Source organism: Heteronotia binoei, chromosome 6, assembly GCF_032191835.1.
Source record: "Heteronotia binoei isolate CCM8104 ecotype False Entrance Well chromosome 6, APGP_CSIRO_Hbin_v1, whole genome shotgun sequence".
NCBI lineage: Eukaryota > Metazoa > Chordata > Lepidosauria > Squamata > Gekkonidae > Heteronotia > Heteronotia binoei.
The window spans coordinates 121,687,699-121,709,552 of record NC_083228.1 but is presented as its reverse complement, the minus strand read 5'-3'; the positions used below and the strand labels follow the sequence as shown (position 1 = coordinate 121,709,552).

General features: G+C 42.6%; 1 protein-coding gene across 12 annotated transcripts in view; it reads left to right on the top strand.

Annotated features, from left to right (window-relative positions):
* Positions 1–21,854, top strand: part of MECOM (MDS1 and EVI1 complex locus) — a 740,730-nt gene that overhangs the window by 352,011 nt on the left and 366,865 nt on the right. For all 12 annotated transcript variants that reach the window (XM_060242463.1, XM_060242462.1, XM_060242466.1 and 9 more), the window contains exon 2: positions 3,831–4,168. In XM_060242463.1, the coding sequence (XP_060098446.1) occupies positions 3,831–4,168 (338 nt within the window). The remainder of the gene's footprint in view (positions 1–3,830; positions 4,169–21,854) is intronic.

Genomic DNA, 21,854 nt, shown 5'->3' with positions numbered 1-21,854 from the left:
AGGCCCCAACTCACTGTCTAGTACCCTCAGATCTGAAGGACATACATGCCCATCTGATACACTTTTTGTGATTGCTTCTTGCAGTCCCCACTGAGGTCTCTGACTCCCCAAACTCCATCCCCAAATCTCCAGGAATCTCCCAACCTGCTCTGGCACCCTACTCCCCCATCCCCCACCAGTGGCCAGGAGAAGCCTAGCAACCCTATCTAGATTCCAGGGTTAGCATAAAATATAGTAAGAAAGAATCATATTTTGCCCTGGTTATTTGTGATATGATAAGAAACAAAATGTAAATTTAAGTCCTTTTTTTTTTAATAGTCTGGATAGTAGTGGTAGGGTTTCAGAATGAAACTGATTACCATCAGGTTCAAAATGAAAGCCCTTTTTCGCATAACATATAAGACTGAGATCCACCTGTGTGTTCCACTACTAGAATAGTCTATTGTGTCAGCAGAGGGCGCTTTGCAGGAAAGAGGGTACTGTCTTTTGCAGAACATCTGCGTGATCCAACTAGTGTTGTCAGTCCAGTACTGTGGAGTTTTAGGGAGGTGTGGACTTGCAGTTAGGTGTTGCACCAATTCCAGAACATTGTGTTGAAATGCAGGGCCAACCCTAGACTGAATGGCACCTTAGGCAAGACTAACATCTGGTGCCCCTCCCTGCACTGATAATATCACCAAGTCACATGGGGGGGGTTGCCCAATTTGTTGCCCCCAGAAGGCCAGGGCCCTAGGCAACTGCCTAGTTTGCCTAGTGGCAGGGCTGGCCCTGTTGACATGACATACTAGATTCCTTTATTGTTTTAGCCTGCCATGGTGTCACTCCTTGGTTCCTGCCAGAAGTGATGTTGTAGCATCAGTGTGATGCCTATTTTCACTCCATTTTTGCCACACCACTCGACACACCACTGAGTGGTGGCAAAAAACTTAGGCTGTTAGGTGGGAGGTCTCACGCCATAGTGGGAGACCTAGCAGCCCTAGCTCCAAACCATAATCAGCATGGAATTTTGGGCCGCAAGATGTGAGGATTTTCTCCAGCTTATATATATAGGTCCATCAACACCTACTGGCCATGACATTTAAATGGAATCTTCATGTTCAGAGCCAACACACTCCTGATTAACAGATGCTGGGTGAACAATGAGGTTCCTGTTGTTCTCATACCCAGCTGTTGTGTTTCCCATAAGCATCTGGATGGCTCCTGTTGGAGACAGTATAGAAGATGAAGCAGACTGTGGGGCTGACCTCGCAGGGCAATGGATGTTTCACATATCGGCTGCTCCACACACTGATGTGGAATTTCTGCAAAAATACGAACCAGAATATTTTCTAGTCATGAGCTGAAACATTTTCTGAACCTCTTTCCAGTGCTCTCACTAGAATGTGATCTGATTTAGCCTCTTTGATTTGACTTAAATGGAGTACACAACATTTCAAAAGTGCCTCATGTTAATTTTATGTCCCAATAGAAGGGGATACTTGAATTGAAATATTTGATGGTGGGGAGGAGGAACAAATTAAGCATGGTTTTAATGTTATATTCATAGTAATTTAGAGCTTAATGCTGAAATGAATTTTACAAGAATAACACTTATTAAATTTTGAGACAATTTAGTGCATATTTCCTTTATGTTGCTTACCAGTGCATTAGCAACACTTTTGTCGGAGTGAGCCCCACTGAATAAATCCGAGCATGCTTCTGAGTTGTTTAGGATTTCTCTAAAAGTAAAGAACAAAAACTTAAAGGCACTGAAAACTGTCAGAGCCCTGATCTTAGCACTCCTGAAGAAGTCCGTATGATATGCCATGGACATGGTTGTCCTCTTGTCGATACCAACAGACTTTGACTTGCTTCCGTGGAACTTACTGAATCACATCCGTTTCACTGTTCTCTGTGGTAGGCAGGCCCTTAGCTTCATTAAGGGCATGGGGGGGCACAGCCCCTCTGTTTAACCCCCCCTTCTTTTTATAGGGCCCCTCCATTGGTCCCGCCCTCTAGGAACCCGACGCACTTTCTTTCTGAACAGGGTCTGCTGAGCGGAGTTGGTAAAGCCAAGTTAAAGGGGGGGGGGCAGCGAGAGAGTGAGCAAGAAAGGGATAGAGAGCAACAGCGCACGGGGGGGGGGAAGCAAGGGAAAGACGGACAGCGAGAGAGAGCGAGGGGGAGAGTGAGAGAGAAAGCGACAACACCTGGGGACTGCAAACGCCACAGACATCTTGAGGCCCGCATGAACAGGGGCTCCATGCTACCACAAGCCCTTCCCTAAACTGTCCTTTCCCTCTGAGGTGGTGGTGGCAAAGATCTGGAAAGGCAAGCGAGCTGAAGGAGGACGTGGTTGCCTGTTGGGCTGAACAACTTGCATCCTAAAAGGGGGGGGGGGAGAGTTATGTCTTTCCTCAAGCCCTCAGCAACAAATGAAAGTCTGCTCAGCACAGCATGGCTGTTTGGTGGCTGTCACTCAGCACTGGTGGCTTAGTCAAAATGACAGCGACTTTGCTGAGGACTGAAACATACCGCGATATCTTGCTCCTCCCTGCTATAATAGCATGTTCCAACCCGACCTTTTTAGAGGACTGAAAGCGGTAACAAATGTTATTGCCTGAGCAGAGGGGGAGACAGAGAAGGTCGCTAGGAGCCTAAACCCCGGCCATCAGTGGTCCATCCCACTTCTGTAAGTGTCTGACTGTTCCACGGATTGCCAAGCGATTCATGGGGGAAAGCATCATTTTTTCAGTACAAGGATTTTAGCTGCCTGCCGTAGCAGACTGAAAATTAGTCACTTGTGATCCTTCAATGTAACTAGGAGCACTGCAAATGCGCATATTAGGTGTGGCAAGGCCCTTCTTTCCTGTTAGCATTCCCCCCTGTTCCCCCCCACCCCATGGTCAGACTCTGGCCTGCTGCAGGCTGCTCAGGCAGGCATGGGCTTTCTCATGAGGAGTAGGGGAAAGTGATCCTCGCCTGGGGGCAGGTGGAGGTCGAAAGCAGAACCTGGAAGAAGCAGCCAAGCCCTGCGGCTCCCCCAATTTTTTTTCACCTGGGCCCCTCCACTCAAAATTTTCTGGCTACAAGTCTGGTGGTAGGGTTGCCATCCTTTTGGTGGGGTCTGGAGATCTCCCAGAATTACAATTGTAATCTGGAGGACAACAAAGATCCATTTCCCTGAAGCAAGTGGCTGCTTTGGAGGGTGAACTATGGCATTTTACCCTCGAGGGCCTGCCCCTCCAAAACCCCTATCTTCCCCAGGCCCCACCCCAAAATCTTCTGGAATTGCCCAACCTGGAGTTGGCAACCCTGTGGCAACACTTGCCTATATTCCTTCCACCATGCAAAAAGCAATGTATAAATAAACATTTTTGCTTTGGTTGTGCAGGTCGAATCAAAATCAATCAGGTGATAATCAAAATCAAGATAACTTGATTTTTTATTTAGATTATTATATATATTTGTGAATTAATAACTTGATTTTTATTTGGATTATTATATATACAATAATATATATATGCATCTTCTCACAATTCCTAATGATAATCACCTGAAGAATATTAATCACATTAATTGCAACTTTAAAGCCACCATGCTTGTCTATACTATTATACATGGCAGTACTATCTATGGCAGTACAATTTCAGATGGGAAGCTGTGTTAGAATGTAAGTAGAACAAACTTTGTGTCTAGTAGTAACTTAGAAAAAAATATTTTCCAGAATATAAGTTTGTGTGTCAAAGCTCATTTTGTCTTTTTTTTTTTTTTGCAATACAGTTATTTTGTGCAAATAGCTCTTTAGCACATTCACTTATTTTGCTCTTAATGTTTGGAATCCTTTTCAGACAACGAGTGTATTTATGAAAGCTTCCCTGAAATTCCTTTGGAAGAAACGACCGAAAATGGTGGTGAGCCAAGTGCTCTGTCCCTCAGTCTTCATGAACAATCTTCTCCAGCATCGTCGAGTGAAGCCTTCACACCAAAGGAGGGGTCTCCCTACAAAGCTCCCATATATATTCCTGATGACATCCCAATTCCCTCAGAGTTTGAGCTTCGAGAATCTAATGTTCCTGAAGCCGGATTAGGGATATGGACCAAAAGGAAGATTGAAGTAGGTGAAAGATTCGGGCCGTATGTAGGAGAGCATCGATCGAGTCTCAAAGATCCTAGTCATGGATGGGAGGTAGGGAAATTATATATTTTATGTATATATATTATATTTTTAAATCTTGCATCGAGTTAGATTTGTTTGCTTTTGTTTCTTCTCTGATAAATGCAAATATTTTGAAAAATAAAATGTGGAGTATATAAGGACAGATAACGCTGTACCCCATAATGCATTATTGAAAGGAAACACACTTGTTCAGAATGTAGTCTCCATGGGTTTCTCATTTTTCTTTGGGCCTTTGCAATGTCAGATGTCTTTCTTGAGATAAATGGAGGAGGTGTGGAAGGAGAGAGGGAGGAGATTATTATCTGAATTTGCCTTTGATACTTCTGTGGATTTCTGATTTTTGGTGATGCTTTGAGTGTGTCACATAATAGAAGAAAAGCAGTGTTTCCTTCCATGGAAACAGGTGGCATCCATTTGTAAACTTTAATAATCAGGGTGAAAGATATTTCCTTTTTGACCAGTGAGAGCAGTCATACAAAGTCATAATACTTTGTGAATAAAGCTAACAAATATTAGTTTTTACAATAACTCATGCTGTGCAGAAATTATTGTAATTTTGGAAAGAAGTTGTAAGACTCCTTTAGCAAGTGCCTTTGGCAAACAGGTATAGTTCCTTATTCTGAGGACTTCTGAAAATGAGAATAAAGAGAATTGTATAGAACTTATTAGCATAGATTCAGGTGGGTAGTCATGTTTGTCTGAAGCAACGGCACAAAGCTGGAGTCCAGTGGCACCTTTAAGAATGACAGAGTTTTATTCTGGGTATAAGCTTTCATGTGTGTGCACACTTCTTCAGATACATTGAAAGAGAAGTCACCAACCATTACATATAGCCAGAGGGTGAGGAGGGTGTTGCTAGAAAGGGCCAATTAGAGTCAAGATGCATAAGTAACTTTCAATGTATCAGAAGAGAAGTGTGTGTGCACATGAAAGCTTATACCCAGAATAAAATTGTCATTCTTAAAAGTGCCACTGGACGCAAACTTATAAGCACTTATAATAAACTTATAATGTAGCCATTGCTAGACATAACAGCGCACTTACATTCTCCCTAACAACGCTGGCCATAATTGATCCCACTGTAAGTTATGCATCAAAATGGCACTCCTACACAGTACACGTTACCCTAGAACTTTGTTCTGTTGCTTCAGACCAGCATGGCTTGGCTACCCACCTGAATCTATGCTTAATAAGTTCTAAGTTCTCATAAACATAGCCTTATCTATCTTTACTTCCTAGACTCACTGAACCCTTGAGGGACTCCTTTGGTTTCTCATTTTTACAGCTATGTTGGCCCATTGTCCTCACATATAGTCTTCCAGTTGTTTGAAACCTCCCTGGTTGTCCTGTGATGCAGCTCAGGCATCCATGCTTCAGATTTTGCCTTCCTGTCTGCATCACATTTTTGTCCTGATCTTGATGGGTCTTCCTAACTCATGCCAAAATATTGTTAGGCAGTTCTGACTCTTTGTCTGCTCTTCCCTTTCCAACAAGAAAGCTTTGGTGGTGGGGACAATGATGACCAGGTGTTTTCTCCTTAAACTCTGCAGCTGTAGCTATTGCTGCTTTATGTTCTGCTTCCTCCTAGAAGGTGGTAGAAAGGCCAAAGAACTGATAAATGTTCTCTTCTCCTTAGATCCAGGTGGGCAGTGAACCTGTTAACTTCCATTTCAGTGTGTCTGAGGAAGTATACATGTACATTTAATAAAACTTTGTTGGTCTTGAAAGTGCCACTGGACTCAAAATTTGTTCTCTTCTCCTGAGTCCTTCTCCTTCCTGACAGCAGCAATGAGGTTTTGGGAGGCAGGGTAGTATGATGATGATGAAAGCCCTCTCTCTGCAGCTTGTTTTTTTCTCAGGATATGTCCTCACATCACCCACTGAATTGTGTGCTTCATGCACATTTTGCAGAAAGACAACTCCTTCCCCAACTTGCTGTAGTAAACACTGAGCTGCCTACAAAATGCTTAAGCCTTATGATATACTAGTGGGAATACCAGAAACATCACCTGGTCCCGTAATTGCATTTCTTTTTAGAATAGCTCAGATAATGGTAAAACTCTTTCATTGTCTACTTTGTATATGTACAAAAGTAACTATATGACTCATTGCTTTGTGTCTTGAGTCTGCTTATTTTTTATGTAGTAGAAAGGTTATGCTTTCTCAGGTTCATCACCACACAGTTGCCCAGGGGGCCAGGCTTTAAAACAGGGGTGGGGAACCTTTTTTTCTGCCAAGGGCCATATGGATATTTATAACATCATTCGCAGGCCATACAAAATTATCACCTTAAAAAACAGTGCTCTGCCAAGGGAGAATGATTCAGGCCAGCAAAATTAAATGCAAATAATTGTTTTTCTATTTGAAGTTATGTGGAGAGAGCCTAATCTGGCACACACACACACATGGCCTGCCGCCCTAGGCAAATGCATAGGTCCAGGGCTTTTTTGTAGAAAAGGCCCAGCAGGAACTCAGTAGCATATTAGACCACATCCCCTAATATTAGCATATTAGGTCACACACTCATTAGCATATTAGGCCCCACCATCTGGGATAATCAGTAAAATAAAGAAACAGGAATAAAGGCACAAAGAAATAGGGGGAAGAATTTGAAAGAAAGGGAAATAAAGAAATGAGGGGGAAACTTACCTGAACTGTGACAGTAACTTTTCCAGGCCCTGCAGCAATTCTGGTCGGCCAGCCATGCCCCAGGGAGGCTGCCGCACAGTACATCTGGGCCCTGTGATCCCTGCCTGGCCCTGGGGAGGCTGCTGCACAGCGCGGCTGGGCCTCACGATCCTCGCTGGCCAGCCAGGCCCCAGGAAGGCTGCCACATGGCTTGGTTCAGCCCAGCAATCCCTGAAGGCCACACCAAGTGACCTCGGGATGGAGGTTCCCCACCCCGGCTTTAAAGAGTGACACATTTAGATGGAAGTAAGCAGGGGCCATTTTGTGGAAAAATAGGTGGTGGAGCTCATCCAGGGATTGTTATGCAGCTGCAATACTATTCAATGGAGAAGGAGGTGGAACTCTCAGAAGGTGGTGGAACTCTCAGAAAGGTTCAGGAGCTGTGCTCCTGTGAGCTCCCACTGAATCTGAAGCCTGGAAGTAAGTGTCTTCAGTTAAAAAAATTACTGTTGTTTTTTCTTCATATTGAATGTGTGTGTGGGGGGGAGAGCTCACCAAAGTCATAGTTTGCCTTGGGCAGGCCCTGATCTTGAGAAGATATCCTGATACTTTTCCTTAATGAGAAGCCCTGTAGTTGGTGGTCAGATAGCTTAATGTTTCCCTTCGTGCTCTTTTATCCCTTTTGTCAGCCAACGGGAGAAATGTTCATAATTGTACCTGCTTATTACGAAGGAGATGGGGCTTAATTAAGGTTTGGCTTCTGAACATCCCTGCCAACAAGCTTGATTTAGGCCAAACAAACTCCTGCTAAATGCTATTGATTATGAGCCTGCTTAGCCCTCCTCCTGAAATCAATGGGACACCACAGTTCGGTCTGAACTGTTGCTCAGAAATGAGTTGTGTCAATTTTACTCAGACACAGTTTGCAGTAAATATGATTAAGGCTGTAGCTATAAACATGCCGTATATTGGTTTTATTAATAAAAAATATTTGTTGCATACATAAAGTAGACAGCCGTATCTGGAACTATAATTTATTAGTATCAATGAGCAAAGTAATGTTTATAAGCAAACATGCCTTATTTAGCCAATACTTAATAAATGTATCCATGATTATGTTTATGTGTGGTTATTTTTAAAAATTGTTCTGTAGAGCAGACTCAGGAACATATGAACATATGAAGCTGCCTTATACTGAATCAGACCCTCGGTCCATCCAAGTCGGTATTGTCTACTCAGACTGCAGCAGCTCTCCAGGGTCTCAAGCTGAGGTTTTTCATGCCTATTTGCCTGGACCCTTTTTAGCTGGAGGTGCCGGGGATTGAACCTGGGACCTTCTGCTTACCAAGCAGATGCTCTACCACTGAGCCACTGTCCCTCCCCAGTAGTAGATAGGAAGTAGATAGAAGGTTCTAAAGTGACAGTAACGGATTTTTTTTTTAATAAGAAACGTTCACTGTAGACAGGGCTAGCCTAGACTGTCTGGCACCCTAGGCAAGTCTAACTTCTGGTGCCCCCCCTGCACTGATAATGCCACTGAGTCACATGGGGTCACCCAAGTTGGCACTCCCCAGAAGGCTGGCACCCTAGGCAATTGCCTAGTTTGCTAGTGGCAGGGCCGGCCCTGACTGTAGAAGGTCACTGGGCTTCATCTAGCAGTGTCCATACAAAGATTTGACTAGGATGCATTGTGCACGATCCTGTCCATTGTGCTTGTTCCTGTACTTTACCTATGAAATGTTTTGTGGGATGAAAATAATTTGTTGTGATGTAGTGACACTCTGCGCCATAATTAGAGTGCTGTAGAGCGGCTTAAATGAAAAGCTATAAATTTGGATTTTATCTCAGTTTGCGGGTCTAAAGCTGAGCATCGTCTAATCAGGTATTGGTTGGCTAAAGCCCCGATCGAACAAAAGGTCACCGTCCAAGGGCAAAAGGGCAAGCTTCTTTGCAGTTTGTCATGGGAGGTTTCAGGATTTGCCGGCAGGCCTTTCTCATGTGGAGGCCAAGTATCTGTAGTTCACTGAGAGAGTGAGTATTTCTGGAAGAACAAAGAAAACAGATATTCAACAGTTAGTACAGTAAAGGAGCACAACGTTTGTGATTGCCCCATTCTTTTCAGCCTGGGAAAGATGCATGGAGAGTCAACTTGACAATGCTATGAAGGCCACTTTTTCATGTGTCTCTTTGGAATGCACATAGTTTATATATTTTCATACATGCACATGCATTCTCCTGCAGCTTGCTGAACATGTCATGTATTTTGTGGTCTTTTAAAGATTTACTCATTGTGTACAAGGTTTCTGTAATGGTTTCTCAGTGTTTTGTATACTAACTCTTGGGATCAGCATTAAGAACAGAAGGGTAAGAACATAAGAAGAGCCCTGTTGGATCAGACCAATGGTCCATCTAGTCCAGCATCCTGTCTCACACAGTGGACAACCAGTTCCTCTGGACAGCTAACGGCAGGGCACAAAGGTTGAGACCTACCCCTGATGTTTCCTCCTGGCTAATGTTCCCTCTAAGCTGCAGAGTCTTGTGAGCAAAAAGTCTACTTTGTGAGCTACTGGCGTTAACATTGTGAGCTATGGGCATGAAAGTTGTGAGCTGCTGCATAAATGAGTGTGCTCTGGGGTCATCCTTCCTGAGCTAAGACAAAAATGTGTGAGCTGGAGGCTAAAAATCTGTGAGCTAGCTCACACTAACTCAGCTTAGAGGGAACACCTGGCTCTGGGATTCAGAGGTTTAATGCCTCTGAATGTGGAGGTTCCCCTCAGTCACCATAGCTAGTAGCCTCTGATAGACCTATCCTCTATGAAGCTATCGAATCCCCTTAAACCTGTCTATTCCTGTGGCCATCACTACATCCTCTAGCAGTGAATTGCACATTTTGAGTGCTCTCTGTATAAAGAAGTAAGAAGACACTGGATGTGAAGTATTACAAAAACAGAAAATATGCCACAAAGTAAGGGTGCACAATTTGTACCATAAATTGGAGGGCAGTGGAGACTTGGCATGTTTTAATAGTTTTCCCACCTTGCTGTGAGGTCTTAGACTGCTTTTAAAAAAGTTACATGGCACTGTTTAAAATATATGCAATGCAGATGCCATCTACCGAAATGCAAGGCTGGACAGGAAGAACTGCTCTGACTTGTACTTTGGCAATTAACTAGAACGGGGGTGGCCAACTGGCAGCCCATGAGATGACTTTATCTGTCCTCCAAGAGGTTTTATAAGCATCACTCTCTTTGGATGGTGTGTTGCTGAGCAGCAAAGTCTCCCTTGGTGAATTTTATCCTTCACCCATTATGGGGAACAATGTTACAGCCAAGACAAGGCTGGAAACATCAGGATTGTCCTATTGCCCAAATATCGTTAGGAGAAATCCCCAATGACTCCATTCTGAATGGGGTGGTATGAGTGTTGGACAAGGGCTGACAGAGATTTGGGTTCAAACTTCAGGTGTGAAGCTCACTGAAAGACTTGACTTCAGTTATTCTCTTTCTCTCTCTTTCTTTACTTACCCTAACTCACAGGTTATGAGAGCAAATGAAGTCAGGAATCATTACACTGCACTAAGCTACTTTGAAGGAAGTGTGGGGTAAAAATTAAGTTATTCCAATCAACTGTGTCATATTAATACAGGCATCTGGCTTAATTAAAGTGAGTTACCTGGGATTCTAAATATGAGATTCTGACTCTGGATTAAACCCTAAACTGATATGATATACTTGCATTTGTATATTACCAGGATTCTTCCCCTACTTTCTTTATGAACAGGAAAGATAGAGGTGTGAGGCTCTGGTGAGCCCAGCAGTGAACTTGGTTTATGCACATTCAAGCATTCTCATTTCCCTTGCTTGAGTGTCCCTGTTGCTTTGGGGTTTGGTGCCAGTTTGGCATAGTGGTTAAGTGCACGGACTCTTATCTGGGAGAACTAGATTTGATTCCCCATTCCTTCACATACAGCTGCTGGAGTGACCTTGAGTCAGTCGTAACTCTCTCAGAGCTGTTCCGCTCAAAAGCAGTTTCTGTCAGAGCTCTCTCAGCCCCACCTGCCTCACATGCCTCTGTTGTGAGGAGGGGAAGGGAAAGGATATTGTAGTGAAGGGTGGGGTATAAATCCAATCTCCTCCTCCTGCCCCTCTGCATGTGTTTTACTTCCCCTACTGGTTGATTCAGTATTACATCATTGTATGTCCCGCTTATCTTCCTGCAGATTTAAACTACAGGTTTTTTTATGCTGCTCATACATCAATGTAATATCGAATCAACCAGTAGAAGGAGCAAAGCATGTGTGGAAAAGAACCCCACCCCCTGAGCAATAGGGAGACACAAGCGAGGAAAATGGAAGAGCCCAGTGCCAGCTTGACATGATGTCTGAATGCAGCCTGGGCGTTTCTGTATGACAAATATTTCAAAGTGTTTTTGTCTCATTTACATATATTTTTGGGCTGCACTTAAAACAGGTTGTGTACACATCTAAAAATGTAATATGTGGACTGGACCTTTAGAGTTTGAAAAATACAAAATATGGGGGCAGAGAAGATAACTTTTCATCTTCAGGGCTATTTTAATGGAAACGGATGAGACCCAATGAAACTTTTGGAAGCCACAGAGGTTCGTATAAGTGAGTGAGAATGTGATTAGCTACAGTGATTTATAGCAAGACTGACATAAAATAATACATGTAATTTACTAAGGCCCCTTGAGGTTGGCACATTATTTTTTTTCAAAATATTCACAAGCATGAATCATCTTTTGAAACAATGCTAGGGCCTGGCTCACATAACTACTGGCATTTATCATGCTACTAATGTTATTTGGTCCCATCAACCAAAAACTTGCTTGTCCAAGTCTTACTGGAATGAGATGAGATTGTACAAAAACATACTTCCTGTCCTTGCATGTACTGACATTGAGGGGAGGGGGTCACTTTAGAGCACTGGAACAAGAACATCTGAAAATGGCATCTGAAAACCAGTACCACAGGAAGGAGAAAACAGAATGTAAGTTTGGCGGGCAGAGGGAATAAAGAGAGGGAATGAGACCACAGTGCTGTAATGGGTGATGGGCAGAACTTTTTTTTGGTAGAAAAAGCCTAGCAGGAACCCAGTTGCATATTAGGCCACACTATTATGGTGTCACTATTGTTTCACACAGGGCTTTTTTTGTAGAAAAAGCTAAGCAGGAACTTATCTGCATATTAGACCACACCCCCTGATGCCAAGTCAGCCGGAACTGTGTTCCTGTGCATTCCTGCTAAAAAAAAAAAAGCCCTGGTTGTGGGGGAGAAAAAAACATGACCAGAGGGTGAGGTGAACATGGGGAGAAAAAAAAACAGAAGGGTAGTTTGGTAAGGAGACAAAAATGTAAAAATCCTGACTGGAAGTTAAAAAAAAATCAGAGTGGGGGGGACTCCAAATACAGCTAGAGAACATGTGGGTTGGGAAAAGGATTTTCCTTCCCCTGCAACACCCCCAGGTAACAGGTTTATCCTACTCTAGCTGTTAAGCATATACTGGAAATAAGATGAGCCCCAACCTAAAAAGTTAAAATGACCTATAGCCAAAGCAGCTTTTGCAATTCTGTCACTTATATGAGGGCTTTGCCTATTTACTTTGGGGGAAATAGAACTTTTTACTTTACTTTTACTTTTTACTTTTTGCTTTTTACTATTTACTTTGGGAGGAAAAGAAGTTTGGAACTGAAGATGCTTATATGCTCAGCTCCCTTGGTTCTCTCAAGGGAAGCTGGGAGGCAAGAACACTGGTGATGACCAGGACAGCAGCAAAGGGAGGGGATGTTCTCCTCTCACTGGCATGTATTAATCTGCTTGCATTCTCACTCGCATTTCTCCTGGAGAGTGTAGACAGGAATAAGAACATAAGAGAAGCCATGTTGGATCAGGCCAATGGCCCATCCAGTCCAACACTCTGTGTCACACAGTAGCCAAAAAAATTACACACACACACACACACTGTGGCTAATAGCCACTGATGGACTTCTGCTCCATATTTTTATCTAACTCTCTCTTGAAGCTGCCTATGCTTGTAGCCGCCACCACCTCCTGTGGCAGTGAATTCCACAAGTTAATCACCCTTTGGGTGAAGAAGTACTTCCTTTTATCTGTTTTAACTTGACTGCTCAGCAATTTCATTGAATGCCCATGAGTTCTTGTATTGTGAGAAAGGGAGAAAAGTACTTCTTTCTCTACTTTTTCCATCCCATGCATTATCTTCTATCAGTTGTAGGACCTCCTCTCTTGTCACCTCAATCTGACTCAGGTCTTTCAACACCCCTTCCAAAATTAGTGGTTCTGGAGCGGGCAAACACTTCTCGTCTTCCACAGTGAAGACGGAGGCAAAAAATGCATTCAACTTCTCAGCCATTTCCCTATCCTCCTTCAGGAATCCTTTTACCCCTTGGACATCCAAGGGCCCCACTGCCTCCCTGGCTGGTTTCCTACTTCTAATATATTTTAAGAAATTTTTATTGTTGGTCTTTATGTTTTTTTGCAATATGCTCCTCGTAGTCCCTTTTTGCCTGCCTGATCACAGTCTTGCATTTGATTTGCCACAGCCTGTGTTCCCTTTTATTAATCTCACTTGGACTAGCTTTCCACCACTTAAAGGAGTCCTTCTTACCTTTTACAGCTTCCATTATTTTGTTTGTTAACCATGCAGGCCTTTTCTTATACCCCTTTGTGCCTTTCCTAACTTGTGGTATATATTTTATCTGAGCTTCTAGGATTCTAGTTTTGAATAGCCTCCAAGCTTCCCCAAGGGTTTTGTCTGTATTTACCTTTCCTTTCAGTTTCCTCTTCACATGCCTCCTCATCTCAGAGAATTTACCCCTTTTAAAGTTAAACGTAGTTGTGCTGGTCTTTTGGGGAAACTCTCTATTTATACAAACGGTGAAATCAGTAACGTTATGGTCACTGCTCCCAAGCAGTACGATCACTTTTACATCTCTCACCAAGTCTTGGGCATTACTTAGGACCAAATCCAGGATCACCCCACCCCTGGTAGGTTCTGAGCCTGTCTGCTCCATAGCACAGTCATTGAGAGCATCAGGAAACTCAATCTCTTTCTCTCGACCAGAACACATATTGACCCAATCAATCTGCGGGTAGTTAAAATCACCTATTACGACACAGTTGTTACATTTAGCCGCTTTCTTTAATCCTTCCATCATATTATAATCGTCCTCTATCTTTTGATTTGGTGGGCAATAACAAACTCCCATAGTTAAATTTCCTTTTGGGCCCTCTATTTCAACCCAAAGCATTTCTAGAAGGGAATCTAATTCTCTTACCTCAATCCTGCTGGACCATATACCCTCTCTGACATACAGAGACACCCCACCTCCAACCCTTCCCTCCCTATCCTTCTGATATAACTTATATCCAGGAATCACCGTGTCCCACTGATTCTCCTCATTCCACCATGTTTCTGAAATTCCCACAATGTCTATGTTTTCTCCCACCACTAAACATTCCAACTCACGAATTTTACTTCGAACACTTCTTGCATTTGCGTACAAACATCTATAATTTCCCAGGCAAGCTAGGCCTGCCACCTTCCTCCTGCCACCTCGAGACTTTGGCAGACAGTCCATACTGTTTGTCACCATCTCAGTGGACAACTCTGATCCATTACCCGGTAGAAAAGTAACAGCTAACCCTTCATCTCTTTGAGATGAGTCCTCCCGAACCAGAGACTTTTCATCTTCTGTCGGCTTTCCCCCAAGATTTAGTTTAAAAACTGCGCTGCCACCTTTTTTGATTTTAAGCGCCAGCAGCCTGGTTCCATCTGATGCAGACTGTGGCCATTCACGTTAATTTAAATCAGTTGTAGCCCACCCTCCCATTTCCAAGTGAAGCTAAGACTGACATATGCCTATCTTGGACAAAACCAATCTTATGTAAATATCAAAACCACAAAATCCTTCATTTAGAAGCTGTAGAAACACAGTAGCTGGTTTAAGAGCCTAACAAGATGTTAACAGAACAAAGCTTTAGTCCAATGGCATCTTTAAGACCAACAGTGTTTTATTCAAGATATAAGCTTTTGTGTGCACATGCACTTCTTCAGATACAATGAAATAGAAATTACCAGTTCATACATATAAAAATAGAGGGTGAGCATTACATTAGCATACAGCATAATAAAGATGTTTTAAAGATTCAAGGACCAAACAGGAATAAAAAGCTTAGTTTATGTGGTTAACATTTGTTTGGGTTTAATTCCGAGGGAAAACATAGTGAAGAAAATAAATATGTCAAAAGTGGAGATTGATGGGCAGATGTATCCTTAATTGTGGGAGTCTGAGAGTAATTAACTGAAACCCTGCCATAATACTTCATCCATCTCCTCTCAATTGTGGAGGTGATCTTACAGTATATTCTTCTTTGAAGTGGGGGATTAACTAGAGTTATCTCCTCTGTTCCCAGACTAGAGAAATACATTACAATCTACCATTCCAAATTACATTACATTGTGCTATTCATTACCACTATTCTAATCTGTTATTCTAAATAAGGAGTAAAATAAAGACGTCCTCATTACCAGGAAAGATGACGGAAAACTCGGCCACACTGTATTCAGGAAACCCACACACACCGATCGCTACCTAAATAAGAATTCCAATCATCATCCTCGCCAAAAACGCACAGTTGTAAAAACCCTCATTCACCGTGCATCATGCATCTGTCAACCAAGCCAACTCCAACAGGAACTACACCACCTCAAACAGTCACTGCAGGCCAATGGATACTCCCAACAAGAAATTAGAAGAGCCCTCCATCCCAGGAGACCATCCACACCAAATCCCGAGCCACATACAAATGTGGGTACAGCCTTCCTGCCTTACATAAAATCTGTCACCGACCGCATTGGCAAAATTCTCAAATGCCATAATGTTGACACAGTCTTCAAGCCCACACAACAGATCCGCCACATGCTGCGCTCGGCCAAAGATATGAGAGATCCACTTTCAACCCCTGGAGTCTACAAAATACCCTGCTCCTGTGGTGCAGTCTACATTGGCACTACCCAACGCAGTATCAACACCTGTCTCACCGAACACAAGAGACACTGTTGCTTGTTTCAGCCAGAAAAGTCAGCTGTAGCTAAACATGCACTTCAAGAAGGAGACCATGTCATCCACTTTGAAAGAACTGAAGTCTCACATTATCATACCCGCCTGAACAGAGAAGCTATTGAGATTTACAAACACCAGCACAATTTTAACAGAAAAGAAGATGGCATTTTCATCCACCAATCTTGGTACCCAGCTCTGCAAAACACCCTACAGACTATAAATTGCAGAAAGTCTCAGAACAACCAGCAAATTCCACAGAACAATTAGCACAGTCAACAACCATCTTCCTTATCTTCAAACCCCTTCCAACCCTCCCAGCAATTAACACAGAACAATGGTCACATTCAACAGCCAGTTTCCTTATCACTACCCTTCCAGGAAGCCCCACCAAACAATGGGCACATCCACAAACCAATTGTCCTTTCATCACACCCCCTCCAGCCTAGAAATAGCAGCTCTCCAGCAGCCCTGGCCCCACTCAATGCACAGCAGCCAAAAAGGTCAGAGCGCCTGCTCTGGCTGCAACGCCACTGAGGATGTTCTCCGCAGCTGAGAATGAAATGTCTGGAAGGAAAACTTTCTCCAGTAGAACACGGCACTTGATCCCAAAAGATTCTACAAACCCTAATAAAAATAAAGAGAATCTATCGCCTTTCTAGGGGATTGGTGAGAATAGCTGAATGAGGCTTCATGAGGTTAGCATATGTAGTGAGATAAGAAACCAATATTTCTGTTAGGTCCCGGGGATTCTGTTGTTCTGAGCAGCAATTTCCCTTTGCTGTTTCTGAAATTCTTTTGCAATAAAACAACTACTTTGAGGTCACCCACTGGATGTCCTGGAAGACTGAAGTGTTCTTCTATAGCTTTTTCAGTCTAGTGATTCTTGATGTTGAATTTGTATCTGAAGAAGTGCATATTTCACTGTATACATTTCATTGTATCTGAAGAAGTCCACATGCACACAAAAGCTTATATCTTGAATAACATCTTATCCCTATTGACAAGTTGGTAAAATGTGGTTTGGATCCTGTTACCGTTAGGTGGATCTGTAACTGGTTGACAGATTGCACCCAAAGAGTGCTTGTGAATGGTTCCTCATACTCTTGGAGAGAAGTGACAAGTGGAGTACCTCAGGGATCTGTCCTGGGACCTGTTTTGTTCAACATCTTTATCAGTGATTTGGATGAAGGGATAGAGGGAATGCTTATTAAATTTGCAGATGATACTAAATTGGGAGGGGTTTCAAACACAGAAGAAGACAGAAACAGGATACAGGATGACCTTGACAGGCTGGAAAACTGGGCTAAAACCAATAAAATGAATTTTAACAGGGATAAATGTAAAGTTCTGCATTTAGGTAGGAAAAATCCAATGTATGGTTATAGGATGGGGGAGACTTTTCTTAGCAGTAGTATGTGCGAAAAGGATCTAGGGGTCTTAGTGGATCATATGCTGAACATGAGTCAACAGTGTGATGCAGTGGCTAAAAAGGCAAATGCAATTTTGGGCTGTATCAACAGAAGTATAGTGTCCAGATCACATGATGTGATGGTATTGCTTTACTCTGCTCTGGTAAGACCTCATCTGGAGTATTGTGTTCGGTTTTGGGCACCACATTTTAAGAAGGATATAAACAAGCTGGAATGAATCCAGAGGAGGGTGACGAAGATGATGAGTGATCTGGAGACCAAGTTCTATGAGGAAAGGTTGAAGGAGCTGGGGATGTTTAGCCTGGAGAGGCGGTGGCTGAGAGGTGATATGATCACCATCTTCAAGTATTTGAAGGGCTGTCATATAGAGGATGGTGTGGAATTGTTTTCTGTGGCCCCAGAAGGTAAGACCAGAACCAATGGGTTGAAATTAAATCAAAAGAGTTTCTGGCTCAACATTAGGAAGAACTTCCTGACTGTTAGAGCGATTGCTCAGTGGAACAGGCTTCCTCGGGAGGTGGCGGGCTCTCCTTCCTTGGAGGTTTTTAAACAGAGGATAGGAAGGGCTTTAGAGGCCATCTTGCCCCAAACATAGCTCAATGCACAAAATCTAAATCTAGAGCATTCCTGACAGATGGCTGTCAGCCCTCTATCTCAGGATCCCCCTTCCCCATCCCTGGCTCTGTTCTCGAGTTCTTCGTACTATTTGGACATTTCTCCTAATATTTAAGTGAAATCTGTTCTCCTGTAACTGAAGCCCATTAGCTCCAGACTTTTCCTCTGAAGCAGCAGAGAAATTTTTTTTTGTCGTCTTCTCAATGAACTTTGGACAGAAACATTTTATAGGTATCAGATATTTTTTTTGAGCCAAAGGGCAAATCTTAGTAAGGAAATGCCTAGCAAACCAATTACAACTGATTGCTTAAACCAGACTACAGCAGCTGATTCAAATGGCATTTCACTGGCAAAGGGACAGGAAAGAGTGTGAATGAGCCTGACAGAATGAAGGGAAGATTCTAACACTAGATGAAAAGTTGGCTAAAGACCAGATCCTCATAATTTTTTTTTGTTAACAGAAAGATGTAAATACTCTTCAGCTCCTTAGGAAGATAATATACAAAAGCTTAAGATGCATGTATGTGTGTGTGAGGGGGAGGACAGCATAATCATAAAACTGAATTAAAGAAGACTGACAAACAATCATAATTCTTCCCATTAAATAAAAGCATGATAAAGAAATTTATTATGAAATGACACATTATGAAAGCTGGGATTCGAAGATGAGTTCCTTGCGTTAAGTACAGTAGATGCCATTAAGGAAAACAGTCAATATGTCACTAAGCCACAGCCTGTAAAATTAAATTGATTTGGTAAATGTAAGTAAGATAGATCTGTTTGCTTTCATCATCAATTTTGAGGGGGTGAACAGGTGATGTCACCAACCTGGGAGCGATAAAGATGCAGGACCATCTGGAAAGCTTGGTGATGGATGGGCAACTGCTTTTGGATGGTGACAGTGCTGTGGCACTTTGTCACTTGGGATGCAGTACTTAATAACTTTTCAATACCATCATAATAAATTTCACTGCCTTATTAATATAGAAATGGTGAGTTATTACTGTGATGGCCATTGTAAATAACAGGAGATGCAGCTGTCAAAAGCTGATTGTTCGGGCATGTTTCCTTAAGCAACGCAGTTGACTCAGGATATTCAGTGCATGTCTGTACTAAGCGGAGTTTATTGGTCTTGTCAAAAGAGAGAGAAAAACAAGGGTTCGAAACTTGTTAGAAAGTGATATCAAGTCCCTAATAAAATCACATTGAAGACATTCACTGACTTTTTCTTCCAAGGGACAAAAAAGAGGATGGTAAATCATCTTTCATAACACCATTTAATGTAAAATAATATCCATTAACCCTAATATGTCTTTTACCAACTGGAACAGAACATGCCTTTTGGAGGGTTTAGGGTATTTGTTCACTCATCACAACACCAGGAAAAGGAATGAAATATCCGCTTTTCATTAACTAGTTACCTTTGATAAAAACCTGCCATTCTCTCAAATCAAGCAGGAGGGGAGGAAAATAATTGAACAGATGTAGCTAATAGCACCCAATGACAAAGAAATATGGATGAAATTATAACCATGTGTCACAAAATAGTGGGCAGGAAAGATCATCTGGGTGTGTTTGATGAAAGCCGAGGACTGCTTCATGACACGGACATCAGCCCGACGCCTCGAAAGAAACAAAATGTGTAGATAGATGGAAGGGGAAGATGAATGACCCAGATCCATCAGTTAGCACTATTCAGCTTGTTATGCCATTGTTCCCTTGGAAGATAATTAAATCAGTGATGTCTTTCTTATTTGTTGAAAGGGTGGCCCAAACTTGTAAAGAATATCAAAAGCACCTCAAACATATTATTCTTTTGTGTGTGTGTGCGTGAGAGAGAGAGAGAGCGAGAGAGAGGGGGAAAAATAGCATACTGACTTTGCTTTTCAGACTCTGGCATTGTGAGCCTTTAATTAAATGTCTTTTCTTAGCGTTTCTGTAACCACTGAAAAGAGAGCCAGCAGTCTATTAACAGGCAATAAAGTTCAGGAAGCCGACAACTAGTTTCTTGGGTCAGAGGTGAAAACTGCATGCAAAATGAAACAAAGGTGTGTTTTGATGGCTCAACAAGCAGTGAAGAGACAGAGCGCAAGTAGGCACCGGGAGAATGTGACATTCTAAAAGAGAAGCCCAGGGAAGAACCCGCCTCGTTCAGTCAGTTTCCAGTGAAATCTAACCAACAATGGCATTCGCTGTTCCTTCCAGCCAGAGGGCTGGCCTTTGGATGCATTGACAAAAATATCAAGTAGCGCTTCTCCCTTCTGCATAACACCCCCCCCCCTTCCATATATCTACCAGAACTAGCAACTCCTGGCCCCTGTTCTGCCATCCAGACTATCCTGGGGGTTTGTCAGGTCCGAGAGGGCCTCTGCCACGCCTCCCCCACCCCATTCCCACAGCTGCACCAGACAGCTCCTCCCTGATACCCAGCTGGCCTCTCTTCTTAACATCCTTTCCCATCACATATTGGAACGAGCATAAGCATCTGTCTTTATGAGACTGACTACTGCAGGATCTCATTTTGAAAATTCAGTATGTGATCATTTAAAGGGGGGGGGGTTGCAAATGCCTTAAAGGTACAGACTAATAAAAGATGACATCTTCCTCCCATAAATGTAATATTATATCACACGGAGCTGTAAAGTAGCAGGAGAGTCTTGTTGCTGATGGGTTTGCTAAGGTTTTGTTATTTGTCTTATATCCCAGTCCTATGAAGTGTGGCACTGACCGGGGCACAAGGAATCATGTATCAGGAAGATACCCAGGGCTTTTTTTGTAGCAGGAGCTCCTTTGCATATTAGGCCACACACCCCTGATATAGCCAATCCTCCAAGAGTTTACAGAGCTCTTAGTACAGAGCCTACTGTAAGCTCCAGGAGGATTGGCTAAATCGGGGTGTGTGGCCTAATATGCAAAGGAGTTCCTGCTGCAGAAAAACCCCCCAAAACCCTGACAGCTTGTAGTATTGAGCTGGTTTTTGAGACCCAGCTCAGTGGACATGCACACTACACAACAGGGAGCATTGCCCACTATGGCAGACTGCAAAGTAATTTTGGAAGGTCTGAAGTGGACTTCATTGGAGGAAGACTATGTCTACATGATTGCCCCCACGATTTCTGTTGTTCTTTTTATTATTATTTTTTAAAAGTGTTTTAGCCTTAGGTGTTCTTTTTGATTGCCTGGCAAAAGAGAAACAACACCCACATTTATTTTATTGGGCAAGTTTATGAGACTCCTTTCTCCCTAATAAAGTCCCTTTACCTGGCTTATATAAATTACAATTTTAGAAACATTCTAAATAATAAAAAAGGGAACCATTAAAACCGTTGTGTCAATGATTAAAAAAAACCAGGAGAGACAATGAAGAAAACAGAGCACAGCTGCAGAAGCAGCAATAAAAGAAAGAAAGAAGAAAGAAGGCCCTCCAGAACAAAATAATCCTAGTCTTCAAAAAGGCAAGAGGAGTCTGGCACAAGGAAGTCCCTGTTCCTTGAGAACTGTAACCCTTAACTTTGGAAGGCTGAGGCATTTGAAGCAGGCAGTCACGTAAAGATCTTAGCATGTGGGAAAGTTCATTCAGTGACAGACATTCCCTTCTCTGATCTCTGATATTCCTAGACCAGAGGTCTGCAACCTATGGCTCTAGAGTCAAATGTGGTTTAGCACAGAATCTGATATGGCTTTTTTAAAAAAAGAACATTAACCAACTTTAAAATATATTGGAAGGGTAGATGGGATGCTCAAATAACCAGTATGTGAAGAGAAAGTCAGACAAAGACTTTTATGGGACTAAAGGGCCACTTACAGAAAAAGAAATGGTAGAAGTGAACAATTACCAAGTGCAAATGCTTTGCAGATTTATGTCAGTGCACTGAAACAGTTGTGCAGGGCGGTCCTGTGTATATTTATTAGTTATT